At 38.9% G+C, this 27,154-nt stretch overlaps 2 protein-coding genes across 4 annotated transcripts; both read left to right on the top strand.

The window, feature by feature from the left end:
* The first annotated feature begins 1,954 nt into the window (after positions 1–1,954).
* Positions 1,955–15,081, top strand: pou6f1 (POU class 6 homeobox 1). Of its 3 annotated transcripts, XM_085145917.1 has the most exons (12): positions 2,370–2,727; positions 3,032–3,124; positions 3,681–3,725; positions 4,063–4,255; positions 4,410–4,546; positions 5,098–5,323; positions 6,736–6,995; positions 7,082–7,210; positions 7,918–8,151; positions 8,293–8,428; positions 8,512–8,680; positions 10,140–15,081. In XM_085145917.1, the coding sequence occupies exons 1-12, from the start codon at positions 2,611–2,613 to the stop codon at positions 10,483–10,485; spliced, it is 2,085 nt and encodes a 694-aa protein (XP_085002043.1). In that variant the 5' UTR covers positions 2,370–2,610; the 3' UTR covers positions 10,486–15,081. The 3 variants fall into 3 exon arrangements, with proteins under 3 accessions (XP_085002041.1, XP_085002043.1, XP_085002042.1); XM_085145915.1 differs by lacking the exons at positions 2,370–2,727; positions 3,681–3,725 and adding an exon at positions 1,955–2,357; XM_085145916.1 differs by lacking the exon at positions 2,370–2,727 and having other exon boundaries at positions 3,074–3,124; positions 3,646–3,725.
* Positions 14,946–27,091, top strand: tfcp2 (transcription factor CP2). The gene is made up of 16 exons (XM_085145920.1): positions 14,946–15,274; positions 15,581–15,777; positions 16,720–16,871; positions 17,016–17,092; positions 17,777–17,882; positions 18,146–18,252; positions 18,528–18,680; positions 18,818–18,928; positions 19,436–19,524; positions 19,678–19,726; positions 20,198–20,291; positions 20,572–20,662; positions 20,778–20,884; positions 21,593–21,735; positions 25,674–25,725; positions 25,861–27,091. The coding sequence occupies exons 2-16, from the start codon at positions 15,656–15,658 to the stop codon at positions 25,896–25,898; spliced, it is 1,491 nt and encodes a 496-aa protein (XP_085002046.1). The 5' UTR covers positions 14,946–15,274; positions 15,581–15,655; the 3' UTR covers positions 25,899–27,091.
* The last annotated feature ends 63 nt before the right edge of the window (positions 27,092–27,154 follow it).

The raw sequence follows: 27,154 nt of genomic DNA, 5'->3' as shown, positions 1-27,154 counted from the left end.
ACCCGTTCTCTATCTATCTGCGGTTGCACGCACGGTTTTACGTGCACGCCCGCGCCCCCTACTGGTAGAAATGGAGCAGAGGTTAGCTGCCAGCTGGAAGGAAAAAAGGATTGTCTTGGTTTTAAGGCAGAGGGCGTCAAATTTACTTTTAATAACGCCCACACTGATAAAGTTGGGCTCACATCAGGGGTCATGCATACCTAGTTGCTTCTTCTTCTTTTTCATCTTCGGGCTACTCGATGTACGAGCTGGACACCACCTTATCTGCCCCCATTGCACCATGTCCCTGCTATCCTCCTCTGTTACACTAACCCTCTGAATGTCCTGCTTCACTACATCTATGACTCTCCGCTGTGGTCTACCTCTTTTCCTCCTGCTTGGCAGCTTACAAACCACCCACTCCACCCTACCTGCACTCTTTTCTTCACCTCTGCACTGCACTGCATTGTTTTGGATGGTTGACTCAAGGTATTTAAACACATGAACCATTTTCCCTGATACATCCCCGATGTAATCCTACCCTGACCATGAACCCATCTGTCACTCTTGCCATACAATCAATCCTACCATAAAATTATCCCGGATAATGCTGGTCCATGTCCCATACAGTAATATCACACACAATTCGGTCTGCATGAAGGCCTCAAAACAATCAGCAGAATTTCATGCTATTTACCTCGTTTTTATATTGTTTAATCAATCACAACAATAATAAAAAAATAAAAAGATCTTTGGGGAGTTCACATGTACCACATGTAAACTGCCTTCTAATAAGAAAATATATGGACATAGACATTTATGCAGGTTAACCTACATTTATTGCTGGGCACCATTTGCAAAGGGCCCTGGACCTTGGGTTTGACATATGTACTTTAGGGCCAGTAAAATATAACAGAAATATACAATATTATAACACCATCATTGTTATTTTCTTGAGTGTCCTTAATAAACTCTTGCACGCCCTACACAGCATCCTCATATACAATTTGGTCCAGATAAAGACATCAACAAATCAACAAAAATTAATAAATCAATTATGTTAAGGTCATTTCAGCTATTCATGTTCATAAACATGACCATGAACATTATTCATGGTCATGTTTATGAACATTATTCATGTTCATAAACATGAACACGAATAGCTCATAAACATGAAACACTCTACACAAGAATAGCTCTCTTGTGTAGAGAGTTTACTAAAACTTGCTTAACTTGCTCTTATCCGTTATATCCTGTTTTACTTTTATATTTAGTTGTCTTTTAGGTATTATTTTAAGTTTTATTTCCTCCCCTGTCTAGTGATCTTGATTATCTGCACCCTTAGCTTGTTTTCCCCAGGTGTCTCCACTCTGTCCCGATTAGCCTTCTGAGCATGTGTGTATGTATACAATTAATCTCAGTCAGTAAAACTCCCGAAAATCATTAGGATGGCAAACCAAGCCGATAAAAAATATTAATTTTTGGCATTTGTTTATCCTGATGGGTTACCTAAAAAAAATTAACATTATTAAAATGGTTAGTTTTGTGTGAGTCAACTCATTTATTCATCAAATAAATGATGACCTTTGATCTCGGAACTACGCATTCATTCCTTATGTATCACATTCAGAATTAACACGGGATTATTCAAAATAGCACGACTGTTTACACCATGATCAAAGGTTATATATTATCTTCCCATTTAAAAAATATGTTATGACAATCATCAGTCAGAAATGTTTTAATCCAGTGAGAAACACATATAGAGCAACCACAAAAACATATCTACGTCATTTTAAGAAGAAAGCCCATAAGTCTCCATAATTATTTCTGCTGTATTAAATAATTTAATTCTCGTTCACATAAACGCAAAAACGATGCGAATATCGTGATATTACAGACAAACAGCGGTGTTGGGAAATTGAAACGTATCGGCACAGCGTTTCATGAAAGCGTCTCCATTGCTCGTCTTTGTGTGCGCTACTTCCCCTTTAAGAGAACCATGGCACCTCTCAAGTCGAGGCAGACATTTTTCAATGCAAGATTTTTTCTTGCATAAATTATGTTCATGACGTAGTGCAAAAGGCCAATTTTGTAGCAATTTTGTCCGACTTTACAGCTCAAATAGGATTCTGTGAGACACCTCAAGGATTTTTGATTATCTGAACTGTTGCAGAAAGGGCATCGTCATTAAATATTAAGAGACAGGAGATCCTAACATTGCAAGCCTCCTTATCAATGCAAATACCTCTTTTGTGTGCGGTCACAGCGCCTGTCTGGGAGCTGAGATGAATTTTTAATTATGTGTGACTGAAACAAACTGTGACAAGGACCTTTTTAAGAGCCGGGGATTACAGAAAATAAGCTGCATATACGCGGTAAGTTGAATATAATAACCGGACCGTATTCTGGCTTGCGCTTCGCGCATAGCAGCGAAATGGCGAGAGGAAATGAGTTTTGGTTAATATGCAATGTTCGTAATTAGCATAATTTATATATTTATGATAAAGAGAGGGAAATACATAATATTCGGTCTCTTGGCACGGATCGAGATGATTTCCGTCGCCTGTGCTCCGTGCTTGCTGCTTGTCCTCAAAAGTGGCCGACGCGGCGAGACTTTTATTGGCCAGGATGGGGGTGGGGAGCCCATCAACACCCGCTGAAGTTTTTGACAGATCCTCATATCTAACGCGGCATTACAGCAGGAAACGCACCGTCTCGAGTCTTTTTGTGATCCGTGGTGGACGCGTAACCACTTAACGTCCACGACCAGCGTCTTTGATCACGTTTTCTGCAGCTTAAGTGCAAAACAGTATGGCCTGTTTACAGGCCCCTTTCAAATAGTCTACTCGTGCAATGACTATCATAGCAATGAATTGAAAAGAAAGAAAGAAAAAAAAACCCTGTCCTCTGCATTTGGTTCTGTTTAAGCTGGGTTTGTCATTAAAGTGCAGACACTGTGGGCTTATCCGGGAAACTTGATACATATTTTAATTTCTAAAATGGTTCTACATTTTTTAAATCACTTTTTTTTTCTTTTTTGTTAACCCAGAATGCCAGGAAGACAGTGATTGTGGTGGTGCAGCAAGCCATGAACTCCCAGGATCTGCCTGCCAAAGATGCCCCACTTACTGTCAATGAGCAGGTAACACTCATGTGTTTGTTAGGGAGCGGTGGACCCCCCTCCCCCCCCTTCCCAACCTACTCTTGCAGTGAGCTTAACTAAACATAACTTTGCCTTCGACTTGTTTGCTGCTGTTTGCTCCTGTCACCCTCCATGCGCCAGCGTGCCACTTCATAATGGAATGATTAACAGTCACACAGCAGACCACTGAGATCCCGATGCACTTTTGTGTTTTATAGACTAATAATACCTATGCTTGTGTTGGAAACGGTCTTTGAATTGCCATGCTTAATAATTAATTGTGGTTTTTCTCTCTCTAGTAACATTGTGTCTAGACATAGTCAGCAAACAAAAGCAATGCTCTTCACAGAAGCACAAAGGCAACCTTGAAGAAAGCATTGCTTGAACTGCTTGTTGGCTGATGCTCTTATCATTGTTTATGTGTACTCATGCTCTTTTCATTTATGTCTCTTTTTTTTTGTTTTTTTTTTTGTTTGGTTCATTTTGTCCTAACATGTGCTCGGCTTCTCTGTTCTCCTTAGCCATTCACTGTCTGACTGCAGAAGTCTTTTTTCAGCCATTTAAACCCTGCACTTTGAAATTCCCTGCCAAAGACAACCAGGTATGCATCCTCCTCTCTCTTCCTGCATTGTCTCTCTGCACCTTGTCCTCCAGCCCAGGTTGTCTTGCTGCCCCTCCACTAGGTCTGTCATTATTGCATACCACGAGTCATCAGCTAAGTTCTTCCAGAGGGAATTGACAAGGTGGAGAAATACTGAATTTACAGAATTTTTGTTTTACACCCCTCAGGTGCTAGGTCAGATGAGAATTATCTCCTGTTGTTTCATAAAATAATTGCACATAACTATTTTATTACATTTTTAATACAAACTCAAACAAAAGCAGAGGCCTTCTTTGCATTTGAGTCCTCTTAGATTTAAATCCTGATCGCTGTGCAGGTCATTGTGATGTCTGGCCATGAAACCATTCGAGTGCTAGAAGTAGAAGTCGATGCGTCTTCAGCCTCTTCAGCAGCTGATGGGAAGAGCGAATGCAAAACTGATGAGGGCGTGGCTGAAGTTGGAGAGCAACCTGATGCCAGCAGCACCCAGGACAGCCCCACAGTGCCCCAGAGCACAGGGGGTGGTGTAGGTAAATCATTGTCATCCTTGATAATGCTGGATAGCAGAGAACTCACTTCTCATATATCCAGACTTGTAGTGAATTCTTAATAACATCTGTGTGATTTAAAAAAAACAACAACTTAAAATGTAATTAATAACCAACTCTGGCTGTGCTCCTGCAGTGCTGGGTGAGCAGCAGCTGGTGTCTGTGGAGCCTCCAGCTCCTACGGTCCAAACTCTGACCCCTGCTGTTCCCATCAGCGTGTCTCTGCCCCAGCACCAGGCCGCCATGCCCATCACTGTGCAAGGCTGTCCACAGGTCTGACTTTTTGAGATGCACACACACTGCACCTCATATTCATATTTAACCATCAGAGAAACAAAGTAGTTTTGCTGTCTGATTTTAAAGGTCGGTAGAAAGAGCTCAGAGTGGGTGGGAAAGCCATTTGGATTTTTCTCATTTTACATATTATTCTTGTAGAAAACGGATGCACCAGAGAGCCAAGTGTCAGTATTATTACATTAAAAAATCATTGTAGGTGATTTAGTGAGGTTGTATACCGATGCCATTGTGCACTGTGAAAGTAAAAAGGATGAGCAAAGTTTAATCCAAGTTGCTGAACACATAGCCTGAGGCTATTAGCACAACATTTTCAGCAATTTCAGCAGTCAAAAGTAAAACCCCTAACATGCTTTTTTAAAAAAGAGCTTAATAGTGGAGTTTTCAGTCCACACACAGTAACCGAAGTATGACTATTTAGTTTCACTGTGTAAAAACACAACAGCAAAAATAATAAGGAGACAAAATAGTCCACTGAAAGCACATTGAATACCTCGCAGGCATAAATGTTGATGGATTTTTTTCACTAGGTGCTGACCCAGGAAAGTCTGGCCACTCTGATGACTGGTATGATGGCACAGACGGGGTCACTGGGTCAGCCGCTGCTCATTCCTCTCAGCATGCCAGGTTCCATCGGTGGCCAGGGCGGTTTGGCTGTTCTTACTCTTCCTACCACCAATGTAGCTACTCTCCCTGGTTTCACAGCGGCTAACCCAGCTGGAAGTCTCCTAAAACTGCCCTTTGCTGGCTTTCAAGGTAAAACAACGTGAATGTCTGCTTTTATTTGACCTCCTATATCTTCAATATGTCTGCATTTGTGTTGACAAGATTACAATTAAAAATTTCAACAACAAATGCAGACATCATTATCTTCACCAGCTTTTTTTATTGAATCGTATGACCTTTTGTACATTTGATTGTGATATGAGAATAATAGTGCTTGCTTAAAGGGAATTGTTGAGTTTCAGCTCAATGAAATATGCTCTGTAATGACCTATACTGTGATTTCAGCCTCTTTGAATGAAATAAAATGAAATTACTAAGTTAATGTATCTGATGAAGTAAACTGTCTAAACGGCATAAACATCTATGTCCTCCTATTATACTTGTAAATGTGTAATTGATGTTTCAGGTCAGATTTTCCATCAGCTATTATAAATTGGTGTGGTAAACACTAAACAATTAACCCCAAAAAACTAAACCACAATAAGTAAAAATGTTACCGCGAGCTACTGTAGACTGTATATAGAAAATGGACACCTGTTTGTCAGTGTAGTGTCATTGTGAAGTATCAAGCTGAAAGTTTTCTTTTCCTCAAGCTTAGCTTTTTTTAAAAGTAGTCATCACCAATACAGATAAGATGCAAAGCAGTGGAAACTGCATGCTCATTGGTTAACTACTTGTCAGTGATACAGTTAAGCATACTTTGCTCTATCCTCCTTTTTGACTCTATTTTGGAATGTCATCTATAAAATGATAATCTTGCTGTGTTCAGACAGACTTGTATCTGGTGATCGAGGCCATAAACTTATCGGGAAAGTCTAAATCAAGGCCATAGATCATGACAGGGCTGTTTTCCCATAAAATCCTATGCAACGACATGCATTTTTGCAAGCACAGTCGCCCTCTGTTGACCACTAGAAAGACTGCACATTTAAAGGCAATTTTGCATTGGCTTCACTTTCCATTACAAGCTGCTACATCGGACTGTACTAAGTACACAGAGCTGCTAGTATAGCTGTAGACTTTCCAACATACTGTATATGTAAAAAAGTACTGCACTACCTACACACCTACACATGCACTACCTGCCATGGATGCTCCAAGCGCACAGTTTCTATGCTTATGTTAATGTCAGAGGAAGTTTCGTGTTCTTCAGTTACTGAGTCAGCAAAGAGCTAGCTACCTTTATTGGCTATTTGCTTCAGCACACTGTAACTTTACCTTGTCTACAACTTTGTGCTGAGCTGCAGTGGTTCTCAATCTTTGCAGTTATACCACTTGCACATAATCATGGAATATAGGTGGGCAGAAATTCCACAAACTTACTTGTTATACTGTTGGTTATCTATCGATCGATCTATCGATCTATCGATCTATCTATCTATCTATCTATCTGTCTATCTATCATTGCAGAACATTACAATGTTGCATAATATCTTTCTCAGCTGCAACTGTCCTGAACTCAGTCCAGCCTCAGCTGCAAGCCAATGCACAGGCGGTGTTCCAGTCTCAGTCAGCACCCATTCAGCAGGTGCAAGCAGCCATGCAGCAGGTGACATCTCAGGCACCGCAGGTAACCGGTGCACAGATTACTGTTGCTCAGGTGGGAACAGCCCAGACGACCACTGCCACCAACACCATCTCTCCGTCCAACTTGTCAGTGGCAGCACTTCAGACTGCAGGACTCTCCATTAACCCTGCTATTGTAAGAAATCTCTTCCTCTGTTCATACCATTCTTCATTTGTCATCTTTCTAATACACAATGAACATGTTATGATCTTTGTGCCTAGATCAATGCTGCTTCCTTGGGAGCGCAACCGCAGTTCCTCAGTTCCCTTACATCCACTCCCATCATTAACAGTGCCATGTCCAGCATGGCTGGAATCACCAGTCAGATCATCACAAATGCCCAGGGCCAGGTGAGTGCCATAAAATGCTGCTGCTGTAATAATATTATGTCAGTGAGCTTAGATTTGAGTAATGACCTTGTCTTGTTCTCATCCTGTTACCCGCCTTTCTTCTCTTTACTTGATTGTTTCAGCTAACAGGAAAATGCCTTTAATAAAATGAAAGCAATCCTGGCAGCAACACCATTGTCCTTGCAGTAGGAGCTAGACAAAACGTAGACTAGAGCACATATTGGACGCCATTAAAAAGAGAAATGAGACAAATAGGAGATTGGCAGACAGTGTTGTTTACTTTCTTAACGTGGCTCACACTTTTGCAAAACTTTTAAAATGATGCATAGTGAACTATAATCATTCCAAAGACAATTATATTGTTTTCATGCATGTCTGTTATGGAAGAATTGCCTCCAGCCTCCAGTTTACATTAGTTCACAGTGCTATTTCAAGGCAGTAGAGCATCAGACAATTTCAACTGAAACTGCTTGACCTCTAAATAGTTTCATTACTCACTCCCACCATTATTGCAGCCTTTTGGACTTGTGTAGTGTTTAATATTGAAAAATACAAGAGAACCTCTAATAGGATGTACATATTCCCCAGTAGCAAAAACACGAGCATATCAGGATACTGAATGTCCTAAAAGCGGATTTAAGCGAAAATCAGCTGAGAAGTTTATATTTAAATGTTTGTTTGGATTTCATTTTTAACAATGTTTTTAGGTCATAGGGACACTCCCACTTTTAGTGAACCCAGCCTCTCTGGCTGGAGGAGCTGCAACTCCCACGCTTCCGCTCCAGGGTCTCCAGGTCCAGACTGTGGCCCCACAGCTGCTTTTTAACACACAGGGACAAATCATCGCCACTGTAGGGAATGGTCCTGCTGCAGTCGCAACTTCTGCAGCAGTTCTGCCTAAAACCACAGCTCCTCCAACACTTACCAAACCTTGCACACAGGTAGGAAATAACAAAAAGTACTGTTTGAGCTTATGACAAATTAAAATATTGTTGAACATTTAAATATTGGGGATTTGTTTTTGTAAAACTGGATTATAACACATTGAATCTAACAATTATTTTTATTAAAAATCCTCCCAGGCTTCAGTAACAACTGTCACCCAGTCACCGGTTGTCATTGCCCCACAGCCAACTGTACTAAAGACCGCCACCACACTCTCCCCCTCAGTTCCCATCACCTGTGGAGACACAGCAAAAGTGGGCCAGCTTGTCAGCAGTATGTACACCTGCTTCTCCTTCCCAGCCACTGATCTGTTTTAAGTAAGTAGATATTTTTAACCAGATTCTTCTGAATTGTAGAACCCCAGCAGGCAGTCAGCACAGAGGAGGGCATTAATCTGGAGGAAATTCGAGAGTTTGCCAAGAATTTCAAGATCCGTCGGCTGTCCTTGGGGCTTACTCAGACACAAGTAGGGCAGGCTCTCACTGCAACTGAGGGTCCAGCTTACAGCCAGTCTGCCATTTGCAGGTATTACCCTCCTGTTTTTGTTGCTCTCCACGCAGATGTTTTTTTTCTTCTACTTTTTTATAATTCTTGTGATTGTAATTCATCTGCAGCCTTCATTTTATACAGCTCACTCGTCTGTCTTTTATGTAAGAGAAATGAAAATGTAACTACAAGGGAAAAGCAAAGACGCTTAGTAAAATTAGTCCTGATATTCTAACTACATACAAGCAGTTTGCTTTTAATATATATGCTCACACTTTATTGTTTAGAAAGTTGCCAGTATATCTGTCAATGCGCTTCTCAACAGTCATTAAATAAGAAAATAATTATTGTTATAGAAATAAGGAAAACTAATTATACTAATGGAGAGTCCTGCAGTCTGATATATCTATTATATTCTGATATAATAGAACAGGACATTACAACGTTACAGCTCACACTCATTTTTCTTGGTTTTCTTTTTACACCCGTATTGTCTGTTTGCACGTGTTTAAATTAATTTATGGACCTTATGGACCTTACTAACAAAATCTAAAAAAATTAGGGTAGCTTTAACACTACTGTACATATAGTCAACCAAGGTTATCAAGAACCTAGTAAATTTGTCTGGCTGCAGTCTGCAATAAATAGTCAGCTTCGCTAAGAGGTACACAGTATATTATGCATTACATTTGTTCAGTTCTCAGCGTCAGTTACAACTCTTTCTTCAGCCATGTTTGAGTAATGGCTTTTCGGCTTGCAGTCGGTATTATCCTAAACATAAATTTGTCTCCAGGGCTTTTAAGTCTTTTGTTAATTTGTCCTCAAATATATTACCTTTGGATTTTACCCCTGTAGAGTACTGTAAAAATACTTTATTTCACCTTATATCACTGCTGAATCAATGACAGGGATCATTCACACAGCAAGATTAACCGCTCCAATGTGACATGAATAATAACAAACCTACAAACACCCTGCAAATCTTAAAGCCATTATTACAGGTACCTGAATTATACCTGTGCATTTGCTTCGGCACAGGTCTGTTTGTGCATAAATTGGACTTATGCACAGCTCATTAAGCATGCATCCAGGTTTGCTGTGGAGCTGCGTAACATACCACGTATTCCCATTACTGATGTGATGATCACAGTAATTAATTTGTGTATTGGATAAAAATTAACATTCTCAATAACAGCAGATGGGTTGCAGGGGGTTGATATAATACATAATTAATGATGATGGCTCCATTTATTTTCATTTGAAACCAGCCAAACGTCTTTGAAATGTTACTGTATCATATCATCAGGCTTACATATATATCCCACTGAGAAATAATGGCAATGCATGTTAGGGCCTTTAATTTGGAGATACTAATTAGTTTGGGCATGTGCAGTTTAGTGGTTTGTTTGTGCATGCACATTCAGATGATCTCTGAGCCATTTCTTGCATCCCTAATCGCTTTGAAAAAGTTCAGATTGAACTTTCTTTTCTTTTGCAGGTTTGAAAAGCTGGATATCACTCCTAAAAGCGCTCAGAAACTAAAGCCTGTGTTGGAAAAGTGGCTGGCTGAAGCCGAGCACTGGAACCAGAAAGGCCAGCAAAATCTGATGGAGTTTGTCGGCGGGGAACCTTCCAAAAAACGCAAGAGGCGTACTAGTTTCACACCTCAGGCAATAGAAGTGCTCAACTCCTACTTTGAGAAGAATGCTCTGCCAACAGGACAGGAGATTACAGAGATTGCAAGAGAGCTAAACTATGACCGAGAGGTTGTGCGTGTATGGTTCTGCAACCGGAGACAGACACTGAAAAACACAAGCAAGATCAACGTTTTCCAGGTTCAGTAGTGACCTCATTCTGGGAGATTTTCTAACCGATCTTTTATCCTTTTGGGAATTTGAACATGTAATTCAGCAGCACAGAAGTGAATTGTGTTGTAAATATGACTGAAAGAATAGCAACTTTTTGAGAAAATGAAGAAATTACAAAGATCTTTTGAAAGAGTGCTAAAACTGAAGTATAATTGTGTTCTACTTGTTTACACTACTTTTGTGTGGTGCATACTAAGTCAAACTGCATGGTCCTCTTACCTTATACAGTGATATTAACATGTTATATTTAAAACAGTTCATGAACTTTTATACAAGTGGTTTTATAGGCTATCCCTCTGACTTATGTTAAGTGGTTATGTATTAAGTCACATTGAGTTTAGTTACATGTATGTCACGCTGCGACAATGGCTTGATGTTTGAATACGAATATGCTTGGGTCAGAATGGATAATGTGAAATTTCTAGCTGCTTTAATTTATATCCAGAAAGTATTTGTCCTGCATGAGCAGCTCTGCGAACATAAATGCAGTGTTGCCTGACTGACATAGGACTCTGCAGGCTGTGGCTCTGCAGAGTAGTGGTTTACACATTTGCCTAACAGGAGAAAGATCCGGAGTCCTCACAAGGAGGACACACAAATCTCTTTGGGGTTGCATCAGGAGGGCATCCAGCATGAAAAGTCCAAATCAAACACGTGGAGCTACTCGCTTAGGTGACCTCCTGTGAGTAAAGGAGAGGCTGAAAGTAGCTTCTTTTTCTATAGGACTTTACAGACTATATTAACATTCATTTCATCAGATTTATTAGGTCCAATAAGCCCTTAAAGTCACAGACTCCTGATTGTGTTTTGGGACAATCATAACTTTGATATATTTAGTTGCTCATCATAAAGGTGAGCAACTGTGCACCTGTGTGAAGTGTGTGACGCTGCTCCATGTCCATGGGTAACAAGTTAAGTTATCAAACTAGTATTATAGCAGTCATCTATGGTGCCACAAGTGTAAACGTCTTTTTTTTCATGACGCTTTGTTTGTTTGTGACTAACTGATTGTGCAAATGCTCATGACGTTTCTATGTGAATTTACGATCGTCTGACCTATTTTTAAACTTTTTTTTCTTTACTCTTTTTTTCATTCGGCTTTTAGGTGCTCATATTACTCTGAGTGTCTTTTGCTTTCTCTTTGCTCATTGCTTTGACTGTTACATTTTTCATCTTGAGTTTGATTAAGTATATTTGGAAAATGGGAGCTTAATTGGTCTATTATGAAGTCGATTTAAAGCGGTGTCATGCCGTTTGAAACATTAGTAGCATTTTTGGGCACTCTTAATAAGCCTAATGTCAATCAAATTGATTAAGTAAATTTAAAAAAAAAGTGTGTAATTAACTGTTCAGTGAAGGAAAGCAGTTTGTGGTTTGGTGCGTTATGATATTCAGCCTAAGCTCTTAGTGAACACTTTGCACATGCAGTATAAAGCTACTTTCTGATTGGAAGAAAACAAAAAAAAACCAGTTGGCGTCTTCTGTACTGATGTTTCAAGGATTCTTTGCACTTTAGTGACAGTGAAGGGTTATGAATGGTTAATCTACCGTCAAGGTTTCAGTTTTGATTTTGAAAGAATTCTCTTTGCTTTTTAATGTGCTTGAACAGTAGGAAGCTTTGCAAAATGTAGCAGTACTGGCAACAGTGCAGCCATCAACCTGACAAGCAACATCTATTATTAAGATTCGCTTCCTTTTTATGCAGATAAAATGTCAAATACTGCAAAGTATAAAGGCTATTATTATTCTGTTATGAGTTTGTGGAACGAATAATACATTTTATGTTCCAGCTAATATTTACCTTTTGAATGACGGTATGAAGGCCTTTGTTGCGGTGGACATGTACCTAACCATAAAGTAATAAATATTACAAAGATTTTGTTTTCCTTGGTGATCAAAAAGGGAAGGCAATATATCATATTGATCAATATAAGTTGTCCAATAAGATAAATTAGATTAATAATATGAAAGTTATATTAATTTGATTCAACAACAAACATAAAGCTTTGTGTTTTTGGAGGATAAGGGAAAAAGAAAATTGGAAACTGTTGTTTTTTTTTATATATATAATTTTTTTTTTGTCAAATAAATAAACCCATCTTTATTACTTACTGATTGTTGTCTGTTGATATACATGACTCAAAAAATGAAAAAAGAGTGTCCTTATTAATATACATTGTGGGCCAGTCATCTGGCCCACATCACATTACATTTTGCCCACACACTCTGGTCACAGAAGGCTGAGCATTGTCCTGCACCCGAAGGAGCCTGGGGCCCACTCCACCAGCAAAAGGTCTCACAGTGGGCCTGAGGATTTCATCCTGATACCACAATTCATGACATTCAGTGCAGTGTCTCCAGACTTTATTATGTGTATTACATGTGGTCAGTGTGAATTTGCTCTAAATTATAACGACAACAGGGCACCAGTGGCGGACCTGCCACTTGATGTTCTCGAGTGAATGCCAGTTAAGCTGCATGGTGCTAGGCTGATAGCACATGTTCTCACTGAAGGATATTGGGCCTCTGTGCCATACTCAGTGTGTTTTTGACAGTTTGCTTAGAAAAATACATCTTAGTACCCTGCTGGAGGTCATTTTGTAGGGCTCTGGCAGTTCTCCTCCTGTTCCCCCTCACCCAAAGGAACAGATATCAGTCCTGCTGCTGGGTTGATGTGCTTATTCAGCCCTGAGCTGTCCTTGTGAAGTGGCCCATTTCCAGCTATGTCCTCCACACTCTTCAGACTATGATGGGAAACAACAAACTTTCCTATGGTGGTACAGATGGCTGTGTCATCCTAAAGGAGCTGGACTACCTGTGTAACTTGAATAGGCTGCAGAAACAAGACAATACCTACAGGACACTGACAAAAAGCAAAATTAAACCAAAACCAGTGAGGACACTGGTCAGATCACCTGTTAAACCATTTATTTTCTGGGGAGTTGGTTTGTTGTTGTCTGTCCAGAGGACCTGTTGTGACTTTCTTTTGGTGAAATTGATTCACAGTGGTTTTTACTCTCTTGACAGACTTATATGGCTGAAATGTAACTGAATTTGTGTTATACTGTGAAAATGACGTGTTCCCTTATTTTTTTCAGCAGTGCATATTGTTTCTAGGTAGCTGATAGTGAACGATGAAATGTGCTTTTCAACAGAGATATACAATTTTTTTTTAAAGGTTTTCTTTGGATCCCTGTAACACAGACTGAACAATAGAAAATGGATAGTTACAGTAGATGTTACAGTCTATCAGTTTATGTATTCATTTTAGTTTTTTTGGGTATAACATGGTGTGAACAAAGAGCAAAATGTAGGAAGTTTAGATTACATGTTACAATAGAAGCTTAATTCTCTGTGAAGGTTTTGTTCACAGCCTGAATAAACATATTCTTGCTGTGTTGGACAGGTTGACAAACTGAATGTGACCACCTTTATTCTCGCTTTTAAAAATAATTTTGTTGATTAGTTTAATTAATTATTAATTAATGGTTTTTGTTTTAAAGCTTGCTTGGTTGGAGACCTTTCTTTATGGAAAAAAGAAATGAGGCGCATAGTAGAAAAGGATCCTTGGGGATTTTGTGACAGAATTTATTGGTGTGGTTGGTCAAGTAAAATGATTTTTAATTTGGTGAGTGATTTTAAATATGGAGAAAAAAACAAACAAACAAAAACTTGTGATGGGTATCCTGCAGAGCTAAAAAAAAAAAAAAAATCACAACAAAAGGATATCCAAGGAGATGAGAGATGAGTGGAGGAGCTGGTTGATCTCTCTCGGAAAACTTCCGGTGACAGCTACTTTGCCTTGGAGTTGTTATGTGACAGCTAAAAAGCGTGCTATAGTGCCATATTTGCAGTGAAGAGGAATCACAACAGCATATTTTATTGGACTGTTTCAGAGTTCAGGACAACAATGTGGGACTTTGGTGTGAGATTCCACCTGAATTATGAATCTGTAATTTATGGTTTTTTTGGATAACAATTTGCCAGCATCTTTTCAATTGATAATGTATGTTGTATGTTTTAAATTAAAGAAAACTACACAAGCCATTGGATTAAATCAGGTCTTTCATGACAGTGCTGTGGTAATTAAACAGATTCTTGGTGAAAGGAAAATCTTTAGACCATAAAGATGGATGAAATGCCCTGTGGATATTTGTCATTTAGGAATCCAGCTGAGTGGAATGGTCTTGTGTGGTAAATGACATTTTGTTTTATTCTGGTTGTTGTATATGGTTTATTTTAAGGAAAATGCCCCAGTAAAGGGAGCTGCCGAAAAAAAGTAAAAGAAGAAAAGCATTATTTGTCGTCACTGACACGTTACAAGCAACAGTCATTGGTTATTTCAGCCATGACCTCAGCGGAGGGTGGCGGTAATGAGTCACAACGGTGTTTGCTAGCACTCTGAGACGATACAAAGAAGGAGACGGAACGGAAATTACGGCAACTCCTTTCCCGAGGAAGCTAGATAAACAAACAAAAGCAAGACATTATAATACATATATTTAAACATCTCGTGCGATTTTGACCACTTTTTATGTATAGATATGCTAACCACAAATAAACCGAACCACAGAATAAGCTAGAGAAGGGCTAGCATCCCGGAACGTTTTAATGATTTCTAGCATCCTGCTAGCTGAACGAACTGGCAGGCTACGCAGCTAAAGTGTTAGCTCGACATGTTTATTTTAGCGCTTGGGCGAAGGAGCGTGACATGATGGCGTAAAACTTGCAGTTATTACCAAATAGTCACACTTCCCACCTAAAGGTAAGCTTTGCAGTTCCAACGACTTACGTTACTATGTGAATAAAAAAAAGGTAAAGACATAAAGTGTATTTTAGCGTGACACAAGTTAGTGTGTGTAAGCAATACACAGTTACATAAAACGTGTGTTAACGACTACCGTTATCTTTAACCACGGGAACGCTGCTTTCCTTTATGACACCTGACTGGTTCGTGTTTTTAACATGTTTGGGGGAGTGTCCTGCTAACAAACACAGAAATATCCACTGTTTTTTAAACATCAGAGCCACACTCACGCATTTTTTTACTTTCTCTTCTAAATCTTGAAAGGCTGTGAGAAACTGATAACGTTTGCCTCGAGTTTCAACCGGAACTGCACTCCGTTAAAATCTCCACACCGTCACAATGGCGTGGGCTCTGAAACTGCCTCTCACGGATGAAGTGATTGAGTCCGGACTGGTCCAGGACTTTGATGCCAGTCTGTCCGGCATTGGCCAGGAACTCGGTGCAGGGGCGTACAGTATGAGGTACAGTATGAGTTTTGGACGGGTAAGGCCTTTTACTGAATGCTGCCAGTGCTACATTTATAATGGACCATATGGTCATTTATTAGATTAAACAGTGTTGAACAGTGTTTTGGTTTATTTATTTTTTTAAAGATGTAAGCTATCTTGTAGTTTGTCTTCAGACAGCTGCTCATGTCAAATTCATTTGGACATTTTGTGTAATTTAAAGATGAGTGATCAGGTGCATCCATTATGTGCAGTGTTTCCCATTTTCTGACTGCTACTTGGGTAGTTTGAGTGGCAAAATCTCTTCATGCTGGCAGTCGTGCGAATTAAATGCCATGTGCAGATAAAGTGAAAAGCCAAAACACTACTTGGAGAATATTAGCTGGAGTCTAATAGTCTTTGAAGAAAATAGTTCCCTGGGGCATTTGATCTATCTTATCACTCTGTAGCATATCCTGAATTCATTAGTGTAATTATCTGCAGACACTTCTGTGCTTTTTCATTTGCTGTAGCTTATCTAAAAGTTTAAAGAAAATATTTTTTGCTGATTGAAGTACTTTGCACCAACCCCCATCTCTTTTTGTGTGCTTTTCTGGCTCATTAAAACTGTTGAAAGTGGTGGCTTGTTTTAGAAATTCTTGTGTGGAGAGGAACAGTGACATGTAGACTGGATACCTTGGTATTTGGTAGTGTTGCCTCCATTATAGTTACTGAGCTGTGAAGCTAGAGAACACCATAATTCTCCAGCCAGTTTTAAGTGTTGTCTAGTAATGACAGGGAGACCTTTTGTATCATGAGGCTGAAGGTCGTATCGGATCAGTAAGTATAAGTGTTTAGACTGGTTTTCTGTAAACTCTTTGAAAAAAGCCCTGTTTTAATAAAAGATGTTCTGTATTGCATAATGAAGTGATAAGAATTTGGCGGCTTACCGAGTTTGTTTTCCTTTTGTCTCTGCAGCGATGTACTTGCCCTTCCCATTTTCAAACAGGAGGAGTCCAACCTCCCACCGGACAGTGACAACAAGATCCTACCCTTTCAGTATGTTCTGTGTGCACCTACCTCGCCAGCCGTTAAACTGCATGATGAAACACTCACCTACCTCAACCAAGGTCAGCATCAGGATCCCAGCTGCTGTGTACTTTTCAACTTTGTGCAAATTTAATGATATCTAAGAGTTCAAAGTCAAAAGCTGCTGAGAGAAAATTCAGCTGCCTACATATATATTTATTTTTTATGTGGACTTGTCATTGCAGGGCAATCCTATGAAATTAGAATGCTTGACAATCGGAAAATTGGGGAACTTCCAGAAATCACTGGCAAAATGGTGAAGGTAAGAAAATCTTTAAAAATATATTTGCATAATCCAGCAGCTGCTAGTGTAAACCTGTATAAATATTATTGGAAAAGCTCCAGCCAACGGCTCATTTTGCATCCAGCCATGCTTCACAAAATCCCAGGGGGCTGCGAGTAGAATGGAATAAGTAACTCCAGGGTTAGATTAAATTAATGGATGATTCATTTTTGTGTGATTACATTTCTTATATTCAGTGTAATATGAATTTTAATCAACTTTTACTTTGAAGGTATCTTCAGTGTGTCAGAAGCATCTCTTCAGTGGTGGAAAATACAGATTGTGTGTGTCTCAGCCAACTTCTCAGCCAGTTGTCTGTAGTCTCAAAAGTCTCAAAGGCATTTTCTTAGTATTAAAACTATACCTAGAGATTAAAAACAGTCTAACAGCTAAGATCTGTTTTATTGTTTATTGCTGAAGTGTTTATGGGGAATGAAATAGCCACTAGGGAAAGGTTTTGGGACAAAGACCACATCTGGATGAATCTCCTTCACACCAGCCTTTTGTAAATTGCTTAGAATCTTATATTGTTGAGTAGTTAGGCAACCTAATCACATCGCTTTATTGCAAGGCTGAACTAAGCCCTTGTGCTGGGGTACCAGGGTAACAATAGTGTATGTTCTCTTTAATCCTTCAGTAAAAATTACTTTCTCTGAATTTCAGAGCATAATTCGTGTGGTGTTTCATGACCGACGACTTCAATACACAGAGCACCAGCAGCTGGAAGGCTGGCGCTGGAACAGGCCAGGGGATCGCATTCTCGATCTGGGTGAGCCTTAAAAAATATTTTTAAAAAGCTAACAGAAAGATCAGGCATTTATTTATTTATTATACTAAATTTGTGCTTTGCAATGTGGTTGCTGTGTAGCCCTATTTGTATGCTAACAATGAAATAGTTTTTGCAGAAAGTTAATTCAGGATACCAACTGTTAACCAAAACCGGAAATTCATACTCATGGTTGCAATAACGAGAAGATGGTGTATATTAAAAGCATCTTTGATAACTGCTTGTTTTGCTTTGATCCATTGCAGATATCCCGATGTCAGTGGGGATAATTGACCCCAGGGCTAACCCCACTCAGCTTAACACGGTGGAGTTCCTTTGGGACCCATCAAAACGAACCTCAGTTTTTATCCAGGTAGCTTGATGGGCAACACATAGTAATGATTGTGTCATTAATTCTTATTCTCTGTATTATTAAATTAAAATGAGCAATAGTGATATGAGGCAGTTTAGAGTGCTTTGGCGTGACGGAGATGAGACTGTTTACATTTGGTTTACTCATTTATTGTACAAGTAAACTGAATATCAGTCTGCACTTACTAATGTAACACTTTTGGCATGATTTGTTGATATTACAGTTAGGTCATCAGTCTTGTGTAGATTTTGTTTTCATATTCCTTTCCTTTTTAGGTTCACTGCATTAGCACAGAATTCACCATGCGGAAGCATGGCGGAGAAAAGGGCGTGCCTTTCCGCATCCAGATTGACACGTTTAAGGAGAACGAGAATGGAGAGTACACAGAACATCTTCACTCTGCCTCCTGTCAGGTCAAAGTCTTCAAGGTCAGAGGAATGACATGGAAAAAGAGAAAATCTGAAATAAAATCTTTAATGCACCCCAGTGCAAATGTTGTATTTGGTCCCTGTGGTAGTGCTGTCCATATTCACCATCTTTATTTCCTCCACTTGACGTGTTCTAGCCCAAAGGTGCAGACAGAAAGCAGAAGACGGACAGGGAGAAGATGGAGAAGAGGGCGCCACAGGAAAAGGAAAAGTACCAGCCTTCCTATGAAACCACAATCCTGACAGAGGTAAGCATATAAGAGCTCAAAGCAGTAATCACTGCTTGGATAAAAGTAGTTTAAAGGAAATCAAAATGAATTTTAACTTAATTTAATTAACTAGGCTGCTGATGTTAGCCTACTGTCAAACTATATTATGTACTTATTTTAAAAAAGTAACAAAACATTTTTTCTAAGCATAACCAGAGAATGTTTTTGTGATAAATCGGTTATCAAAAGAAATAACTCTTAGTTTTTTTTTCTTGAAGTGACTAATGAGCTTGTCATTTTAACCTCAGAATTTGAAAAGTATTTACTAGGAAATAACAGGTGATTTGACACTTGCGGAAGAGACACAGACACAGCGAGACACAAATGATGTGGAATCATCCATCTTTTAAATCCATTTTCCTAAGCACTTAAGGAGTTTGGCTCAAATTCAGTTTAATTGAAACCTAAGATCAAATCTACTGGCAGCAAAAAATACTGGTGATGTATGTAGACGCTACAGTAACACAAATGTTGGGTCTTTTATAGTGCTCTCCCTGGCCTGAGATCACATATGTCAACAACTCCCCATCTCCTGGCTTCAATAGCACCCACAACAGCTTTCCAGTGGCTGAAGGGTATGCTGCCTGGATTACTTTAAAAATCACTATGAAATCCATGTAGTGGCCTTATTTGTTTAGTAAGGGCAACACATGAGGTCTACGTTTTTCTTAATGTGGAGTTTGTTGTTATTGCTTCTTTCTAACTGACAAATTTTTCATCCTTTGTAGAAACGGGTCACCAAACCACCAGCCTGAGCCTGTTGTTCAGGTGGCAGATGTAAGTTCATTTTTAGTTTGTGGATTTATTTGGATTTATTTTACCGGCTGCTTACCTCCTGCCACACCAAGCAACTGCATTTTAATAAGCTCAAATGCAAAGCTGACATCTGGGTGTTAAACTTCTGCCTGGGATGAGATTCATTAGCAAGTATAAAATATGACTCAGTGTGTAACTAGAAAGCATTTGATATATATCTGATTTGAGTCATATATATATGTCAGATTCAGATATGATGTAGGTCATCGTGCTTATATCTAAATCGTTTTTGAAATGAGTTTTAACTGTCTCTAAAATCCTGCCTTTTAAGGTAAAATCCAGCAGCTCTTGATAATCTTCACTGATGTGTGTTTACAAATTTAATTTTTTTTATGTTTTACAAATTGACTTGATGGGGTAACCATGGTGACACGGTCTCTGACACGGTTGCATATGTCCGAGTATTTTGATGAATTCTTTTTTCTTTTTCAGAATTTGTTACCAACAGCAACACCACAGGATGCACAACAGTGGCTTCATAGAAACCGCTTCTCGCCTTTCTGTCGACTCTTCACTAACTTCTCAGGTAATATGGTTACCTCTTTGGTCATATCATAAGATAAAAGGCTGCTCTTTAATGTGAAACTAGAAAGATATTTTCTGGAAATGTACTCATTTATTTAAATAGCACCTTGTTATATCCAGAGGTTATTCAGAGTGCTTTACTGAAGGAGACATGAGAATTAAAATTGGGTAAAAGATGACAAGACAAATTTGAATCATAATTCATAGATTTAAAAACTAATTATGTAAAAGTAACAGTGTGTTTGTAGAGACTGAGAATAGGATCTGCTTTTGTGTACCAGGGGTAGACCTGTTGAAGCTGACCAGGGAGGATGTTATTCAGATCTGTGGGCCAGCTGATGGTATAAGACTCTTCAATGCACTTAAAGGACGGTGGGTTATATTAAATTTTCCTACCTTCTTTGGATATATAATTTACCCAATTTATAAAAAGAGTATGAATGTTTTTAGGCATCTGCATTTTAGTTGTTTCTCTCTTTGAATTCAGGGTGGTACGTCCAAGACTCACCATCTATGTTTGCCAGGAATCTCAGCAGGCACGGGAACAGCATCCGAAACATGAAAATGGAGATGCTTCTGCCAGCGCTTTCTTTGGTCAGTGTATGTTCAGGGTCAAATTTAATCATTATCTTTGTTGACGTCCAAAATTTTTTTTAATCGAATGAATTTCCCTTTGGGATTAATAAAGTTTTTCTTATTCTCTCTTTTTTTAATTTTTATTTCGAGGGGCCTCAGTCACACTAGAGTAAAGCTAGGATTGCAACCTCCTCGTAAACAGGAAAAACTGGTGGTTGGCGAGTGATTGCACTAAAAAAAATTTATGTCTGGGACTGATGCAAGTAGTATGTTGCCAGGTGGGAGGAAGCCTTCTTCCAAACCATCTTTGTTGGACTCATACTGACTGGAGAGTCTCAAAAGATTGGCAAGGATGTGCAAAAAATTGTTGTCTAAATTTTAAATGCAGACAGAATGCTAACACAATGATCTCAAACCTGGTCTGTCTGTTCAAAATGACCATTTCCATAAGCAGGCTGATAACAAGTTGATTGCACGTGGTGACAAAACTTTTGGTCATGTAGCAGTCTGTCCACTGTTATTCTAGTCTGCTGTAGTGACTGTAGCCTAATATTAAGGATCTAACCATTCACAGGTGCCCAGCCAGGAAATAGCCCCGCACTATTATTCTTCTGAAGTCTAAGCAACAATTATGATTTAGTTTTGCTATAATTGAGCATGCCTAATATCTAGTGAGCATCCTTTGTTGTTTAGCTTGTGTTAACCTTTCTGTTTCTCTCTCTGCAGTATATCACGCCATTTACCTGGAGGAACTCACGGTTACAGAACTGACAGAGAAAATTGCTCATCTGTTCAGCATCTCACCCAGGCAGATCAATCAGATCTTTAAACAAGGCCCTACTGGCATCCATGTGCTGGTTAGTGATGAGGTAAGGCAATCCCCCTCTTATGATCTTACTGTGAGTTGAAGATTTGCACTTTTTGAATCAGTAGAGACTTGCTGTTATTATATATGAATTCAAGCACAGGGTTTCCCCAGGAAAACTGGTAGATCTTGCGCCTGGGGTGGGTTGGGTGGATTGATTTGGTAAAATTAAATGTTGCACTGGATCCATGTAGCTAACGCTGATGTTAATTGCTAATAGTGCAGTTGCACAGACAGAATAGTGGAGCTGTGTAAATGTACCTATATTCACAGGAGAGAGGAACCAGGAGGATGCAGGAGTTTTCCTGCATGAAAATATATATACACACACACACACCATTAGGAGAGCAACAAATCACATTTAGTCTGCCTTAATTAGTGGATCGATATCAACAAGACAGGCAAATGTTTTTAAAAAAGTAGAAAAGATCCAGAAGATAATAACACGACTTGTTAAGTTTTTGTTCTCATACTTTTATACAGTTTTTTTTTTTTTGTGCTGCCTGGCTCAAACGACAGTCATTTGTGAGTTTCAACACGGGGTTATTTTCCCCATGTTAGAAGACACCCTGTTGTTATGGAAAGATGTTAGGAAAGGTTGGATCACGTTATTGCCAAACAAAGAAAACAACCAAGGATACTGCTTAAACTACTAAAAGTGGGTTAAAACCTGTCCAACGCTTTGTTAAAAACTGGAAGGATCACCATCTTGGAGAAAGAAGTGTGGTTGGAATAAATCCTGAATGTTTGAAGATCAATGGGGGAAAAACAGCAGTGGAATAGACAGCTATGTTTTAATAGTGAAAGTAAAAACATTTTCCCACAATGCAAAGAGAACTCAAGGAGTTATAACTGAACAGCCATGTGGCCTTAAAATAACTACTCAGTAGTAATGCTAATTAGTAGGGCCGCAACTAAAGATTATTTTGGTAGTCGACTAATCTGCCAATTTCTTTGATTAGTCAATTAGCCAATGATTATAACTCTTATCTCCACTAAACTAAACAAAACTAAAATTGGCTTCAGTCTATAAGTTCAAATACAGTTTCGAATTAAATTAAAAAGTTTGTTTTCCAGTCCAAAAAAAACAGTTTCCAAAGTTTACAGATGACTTGGTTCATGAATTCATGATTGCAGTGGACATGATCTGGAGTGAGGCTTGCTCTTGTTTTTGAGATGATGTTCTCAGCTGCAGCTGATACCATGCGGCCATTTGAGAGGTGCACGAGCCTCTTTTAAGGACAAACTCATCTATACGCCTGTGCTTAATACTAGTAAAACAGAATTAGAAAAGACTGTTATATCATAGTTTCTCAGATGGTGTAGTACTCAATGCCAATGAACCTGTTTAACTGATTATAAATATAGTTATTTAATGATATAGTCCAACCCACAGATTATCTACCTAACGTTAGGTGGAAGAGGTTTACTATAATATTAATATGAGGAAAAAAACTAAGAACTAGTTTAGCTACTCCTGTTTAATGGTTTACTATCAGATTGAACTCAATAGCTAACAAAACTAAAATGTTGTTTGTTTACAAAGTATCATCCTAAGAAGTTTCTGACGACTAAGCTAACATAAACATTACTGTACAAACACTAACATAAACAACGTATCAACGCACTAACTTAACTCTCTAAAACTGTCAAACTGCAGCTCCAGGGCACCAGCGTTTTAAATGCTTGTGCACTGCAGTAGTGCTGTCTGCTTTAGGGGTGGGTTTTTATAATCGATTTATCGATTAAAATCGATTCTGGCTTGGATTACGTAAAATCGATTCATTAAAATCCTGAATCGATTTTTTAATATAAATTTATTTTGCCCGAAATGCCAGAATCTCAGGTGAAATCTCACAAAACTTCAACAACCACCAAACAGCTAAAACAGTAAATGAGAGCAGGAACACGGATTCTGCACAAAGACTTAAACACACAGCGCAGCCCGCGGATCAGAATCAGATGTCGAATTTCTCACAGTCGGGGCTGAAAGCCGACAGCCCGCTGATTCTGATCTGTCGGCGGGTCCGCGCTTTGTGTTCACGCCCTTTATGCGCTGATTGTAAAGCTGTTAGTTTGATGTCTCTCCAAACAATATTGACCGAACCAGCAGCAAAAGAAGATCCAAACTACACTTCACATAAACATCGTCATGTATTCACTCTTACTTTTACTGTTTTGCTTCTACCATGATGCACAGCTCTCTCTCTCTCTCTCTCTCTCTCTCTCTCTCTCTCTCTCTCTCTCTCTCTCTCTCTCTCTCTCTCTCTCTCTCTCTCTCTCTCTCTCTCTCTGTATGGTTTTCTGCATTATTTGCTTGCTTGTTACGCACAAGTCTACCTTTGTTTACAGCGCTATCGGCCGACTTTTTTTTTCTTTCCGTTTTATATACTTCCGAAAAGAAAACCTAATTTCTGCCGTTCAATGCTGAACAAATTTAAACTTTTTAAAATTATGCAAAATGCAAAATGCTTAGCCGTGTCTCTAATAAAACCGCTGTAACTTCAGAGGTAATGTTCATATGTTGATTAATGGTTTTCTTTCGTTTTTGATATACTGCAGAATATTTTTATAAAATCCCAGGCCAGGAAAAATCACCTTCATGTGTTTCAGTGTTTTATCTTCAGCTACTTTGACACAAAGGCATCTGCTGTGGCTCACACCTTTGATAAAGTCTTGCGTGTGTCAGCTTCCTTTTTATAGATACAAAAATATGTAAATGTACTAATCTGAATTATAATATTTCTGACTGTCAAAATTTTCCATATTCAAATCGAAGTGAATCGAATCGAATTAAATCGAATCGTGGATCGAATCGATTCTGGACCTTGTGAATCGGAATTGAATCGATTCTAGAAATCAGTGACGATACCCAGCCCTAGTCTGCTTTGCACCATCTGCATTCAACTTTGTTTGTTGTCTGGGAAATTATTTCACATTTAAAAAAGAAAGTTTCCATTTTCTTCTATCCTCCTGTTTTGCTGTTTGTGCTACGTTCTTCTTTGAAAGTGTTGAGTGCAGCCTTGGAAGACAATATAAGTGATAGTGTCCCCATAGCTTCCTGTAGTCTATTGCAGTTACAAAAACACATTTACTTGGCATTAGTATATAACACGTGGAAAATTGAATTCCACATCAGTTTACAAGGAAACATAAAGATGGGACTCTGGAGCAATAAAAAAAAAAGATCATGTGGTCTGCTGAGTACAGATTTACCCTGTTCCAGAGCGATGGGTGCCTTAGGGTAGGAAGACATGTGGATGAAGTGATGCACCGATCAAGACTAGTGTCTACATTACAAGCTTGTGGATTCAGGATTTAGGTCCAAAGTCAGCTGACTACCTGAATCTATTGAATGACTACATTTATTTTCATCAGCAGATTTTGTTTTTTCATCTCTCTGATAGTACAGCATATTCTGAGATGACAACGCCAGTATTCATGAGGCTCAAATTGTGAAAGAGTGGTTCAGACAGCGTGACACATCATTTTCAAACTCATCCACATCTTAACCCGAGTGAGAATCTTTGGGATATGCTGGGGAAGACTTCACACAGCGGTCCGACTCTCTCATCATCCATACAAGTTAAAAAAATGAATCCAACTCTGGACAAAACTAAATGTTGCATTACTTAACCCGATCGAAATGATACCACAGTAAATATGTGTCGTTATATAAGCTAAAAGTTGCCCAATTCATTTTTAGACTATGACTTTTTTCCCCCTTTTGTTGAGGGAGCCAGGCAGTACATATGTAAAAACAGCCAATTGAAACAGTTGGCTAATGACTTATCAGTTGTAGCTTTTTGTTTGTCTTAAAAGATTTTCAAAGAAAGACAGAAATATGGTCAACTTACGGTCTCAAGAGCTTACACAAGCATAAACCTGCAAACAATATTGTCGTTTTCCCACCTGCATAATCATTTCCTCTCCTCTCAACAGATGATTCAGAATTTCCAAGATGAAGTTTGTTTTGTTTTGGACACGATGAAAGGTATGACTATGGCAGCAAAGAATGATAGTGTATCTCTAGCTGTATTTACTATTATAGTCTTGCTGCAAGTTTATCTTAGTGTGTTTCCCTGATATTTTTTATTTTTATTTTGATTCCTATTCCTTTCTTTTTCAGATGACACAAGTGACGGCTACCACATAATCTTAAAGTGAATCCCAGGCAGGAGAGTTGTCGAGTCCTTCTCTCTTGTTTAGTCCTGGTTCAGTCAGCCCCTCTAGAGCTTTGTACTTTTTGCTGTTCCTTTATGGAGATGCAGCCCCCCCCCCCCCCCCAAAAAAAACAAAAAAACAAAAAACAACACAAAATCCAACAAACCCAAAACAAAAACCTTGTGAGGCAGCTAGGAGGAAGATGCAACTGAAGCAGTTGCCCCTCTTTTAACTTTACCTTATCGTCTGACTTTTGAGGGAGTGACTCTGGTTCCACAGTGAAGTCTTACCCTGCCGTTTGCTCACTTAAATGGTTGCATTTCCCTCTGTTGGTTACATCTCAAGAAGGAGGTTAATGGCACTACATCTGCTGTTGTTTGTTACCTGATCATCTGGCGTGCCAAGACTCTTTGCTTCGAGTTCAGCTGTTTGTTCTCTCTTTAAAAAAACAAAAGAAATGATGACTGTTAAGATGACAGTACTTGACTTTCAGCCTGCAATTCAGCATGAGTCCTCCTCTTCATGCGCGGTTGCCTTATCGAATTCAAGCCAGTTTGCAAGAAACACAACCACTCAGTTGAATCATAGTACAACAGGTATTAAAATTAGCAACTGGACAATTAAGGGAAACCGTTAGAATCCAGCTGCCCTTCCAAATATCCGAGGTTCCTTTGAAAGCTAACAATGTCTGCCTGTTACTTCTGTGGAAAAAAAGGCTACTAAACACTGTTAGATTGTCACAGTTTGTTTAGAATGCTTACTGGCACATGTGATTGTTACTTAATCGTCTTAAAAGAGGATAAGCACTGTCTGTGTTAGTGATCTCCGTGGTAACACCAGCAAATTGTCTCCATCTGCTTCCTGTATCTATGAGCTTGTTTAGCACACCAGCGTTTTATTGTTTGTTTTTTTTGGTCATTTCCATCATAATTTTGAAATAGATCATTGTTTTAAAATAATTTAAAATAATGAATCATGCTTTTTTGACATTTAAAAAAAATATTTTTTACGTACTTTCATCTACTCTGCTTCCTTTTTTGGATGTTACAAATGCTAATAAATTAATAAGTTTTGGGGCAGGACAGAGCTTAATGTGAATAATATGGTTTATGTTGAGTATTTTGTAAATGGAATTGATGGCTCGATAGCCGTATTTGCCCCTCATCTCATTGGCATTATTAAAACTTAACCATGTACTGGCTGCTATTTGCTGTCTTTCTTTTAAAAAATACGAAATAGTGTTAAACTAAATGTTTTGA

The sequence above is a fragment of the Neolamprologus multifasciatus genome, chromosome 20 (assembly GCF_963576455.1).
Source record: "Neolamprologus multifasciatus chromosome 20, fNeoMul1.2, whole genome shotgun sequence".
In the NCBI taxonomy this organism is placed as follows: Eukaryota; Metazoa; Chordata; class Actinopteri; order Cichliformes; family Cichlidae; genus Neolamprologus; species Neolamprologus multifasciatus.
Note: the sequence above shows the minus strand (reverse complement) of the source record. Positions and strands in the feature narration are given on the sequence as shown.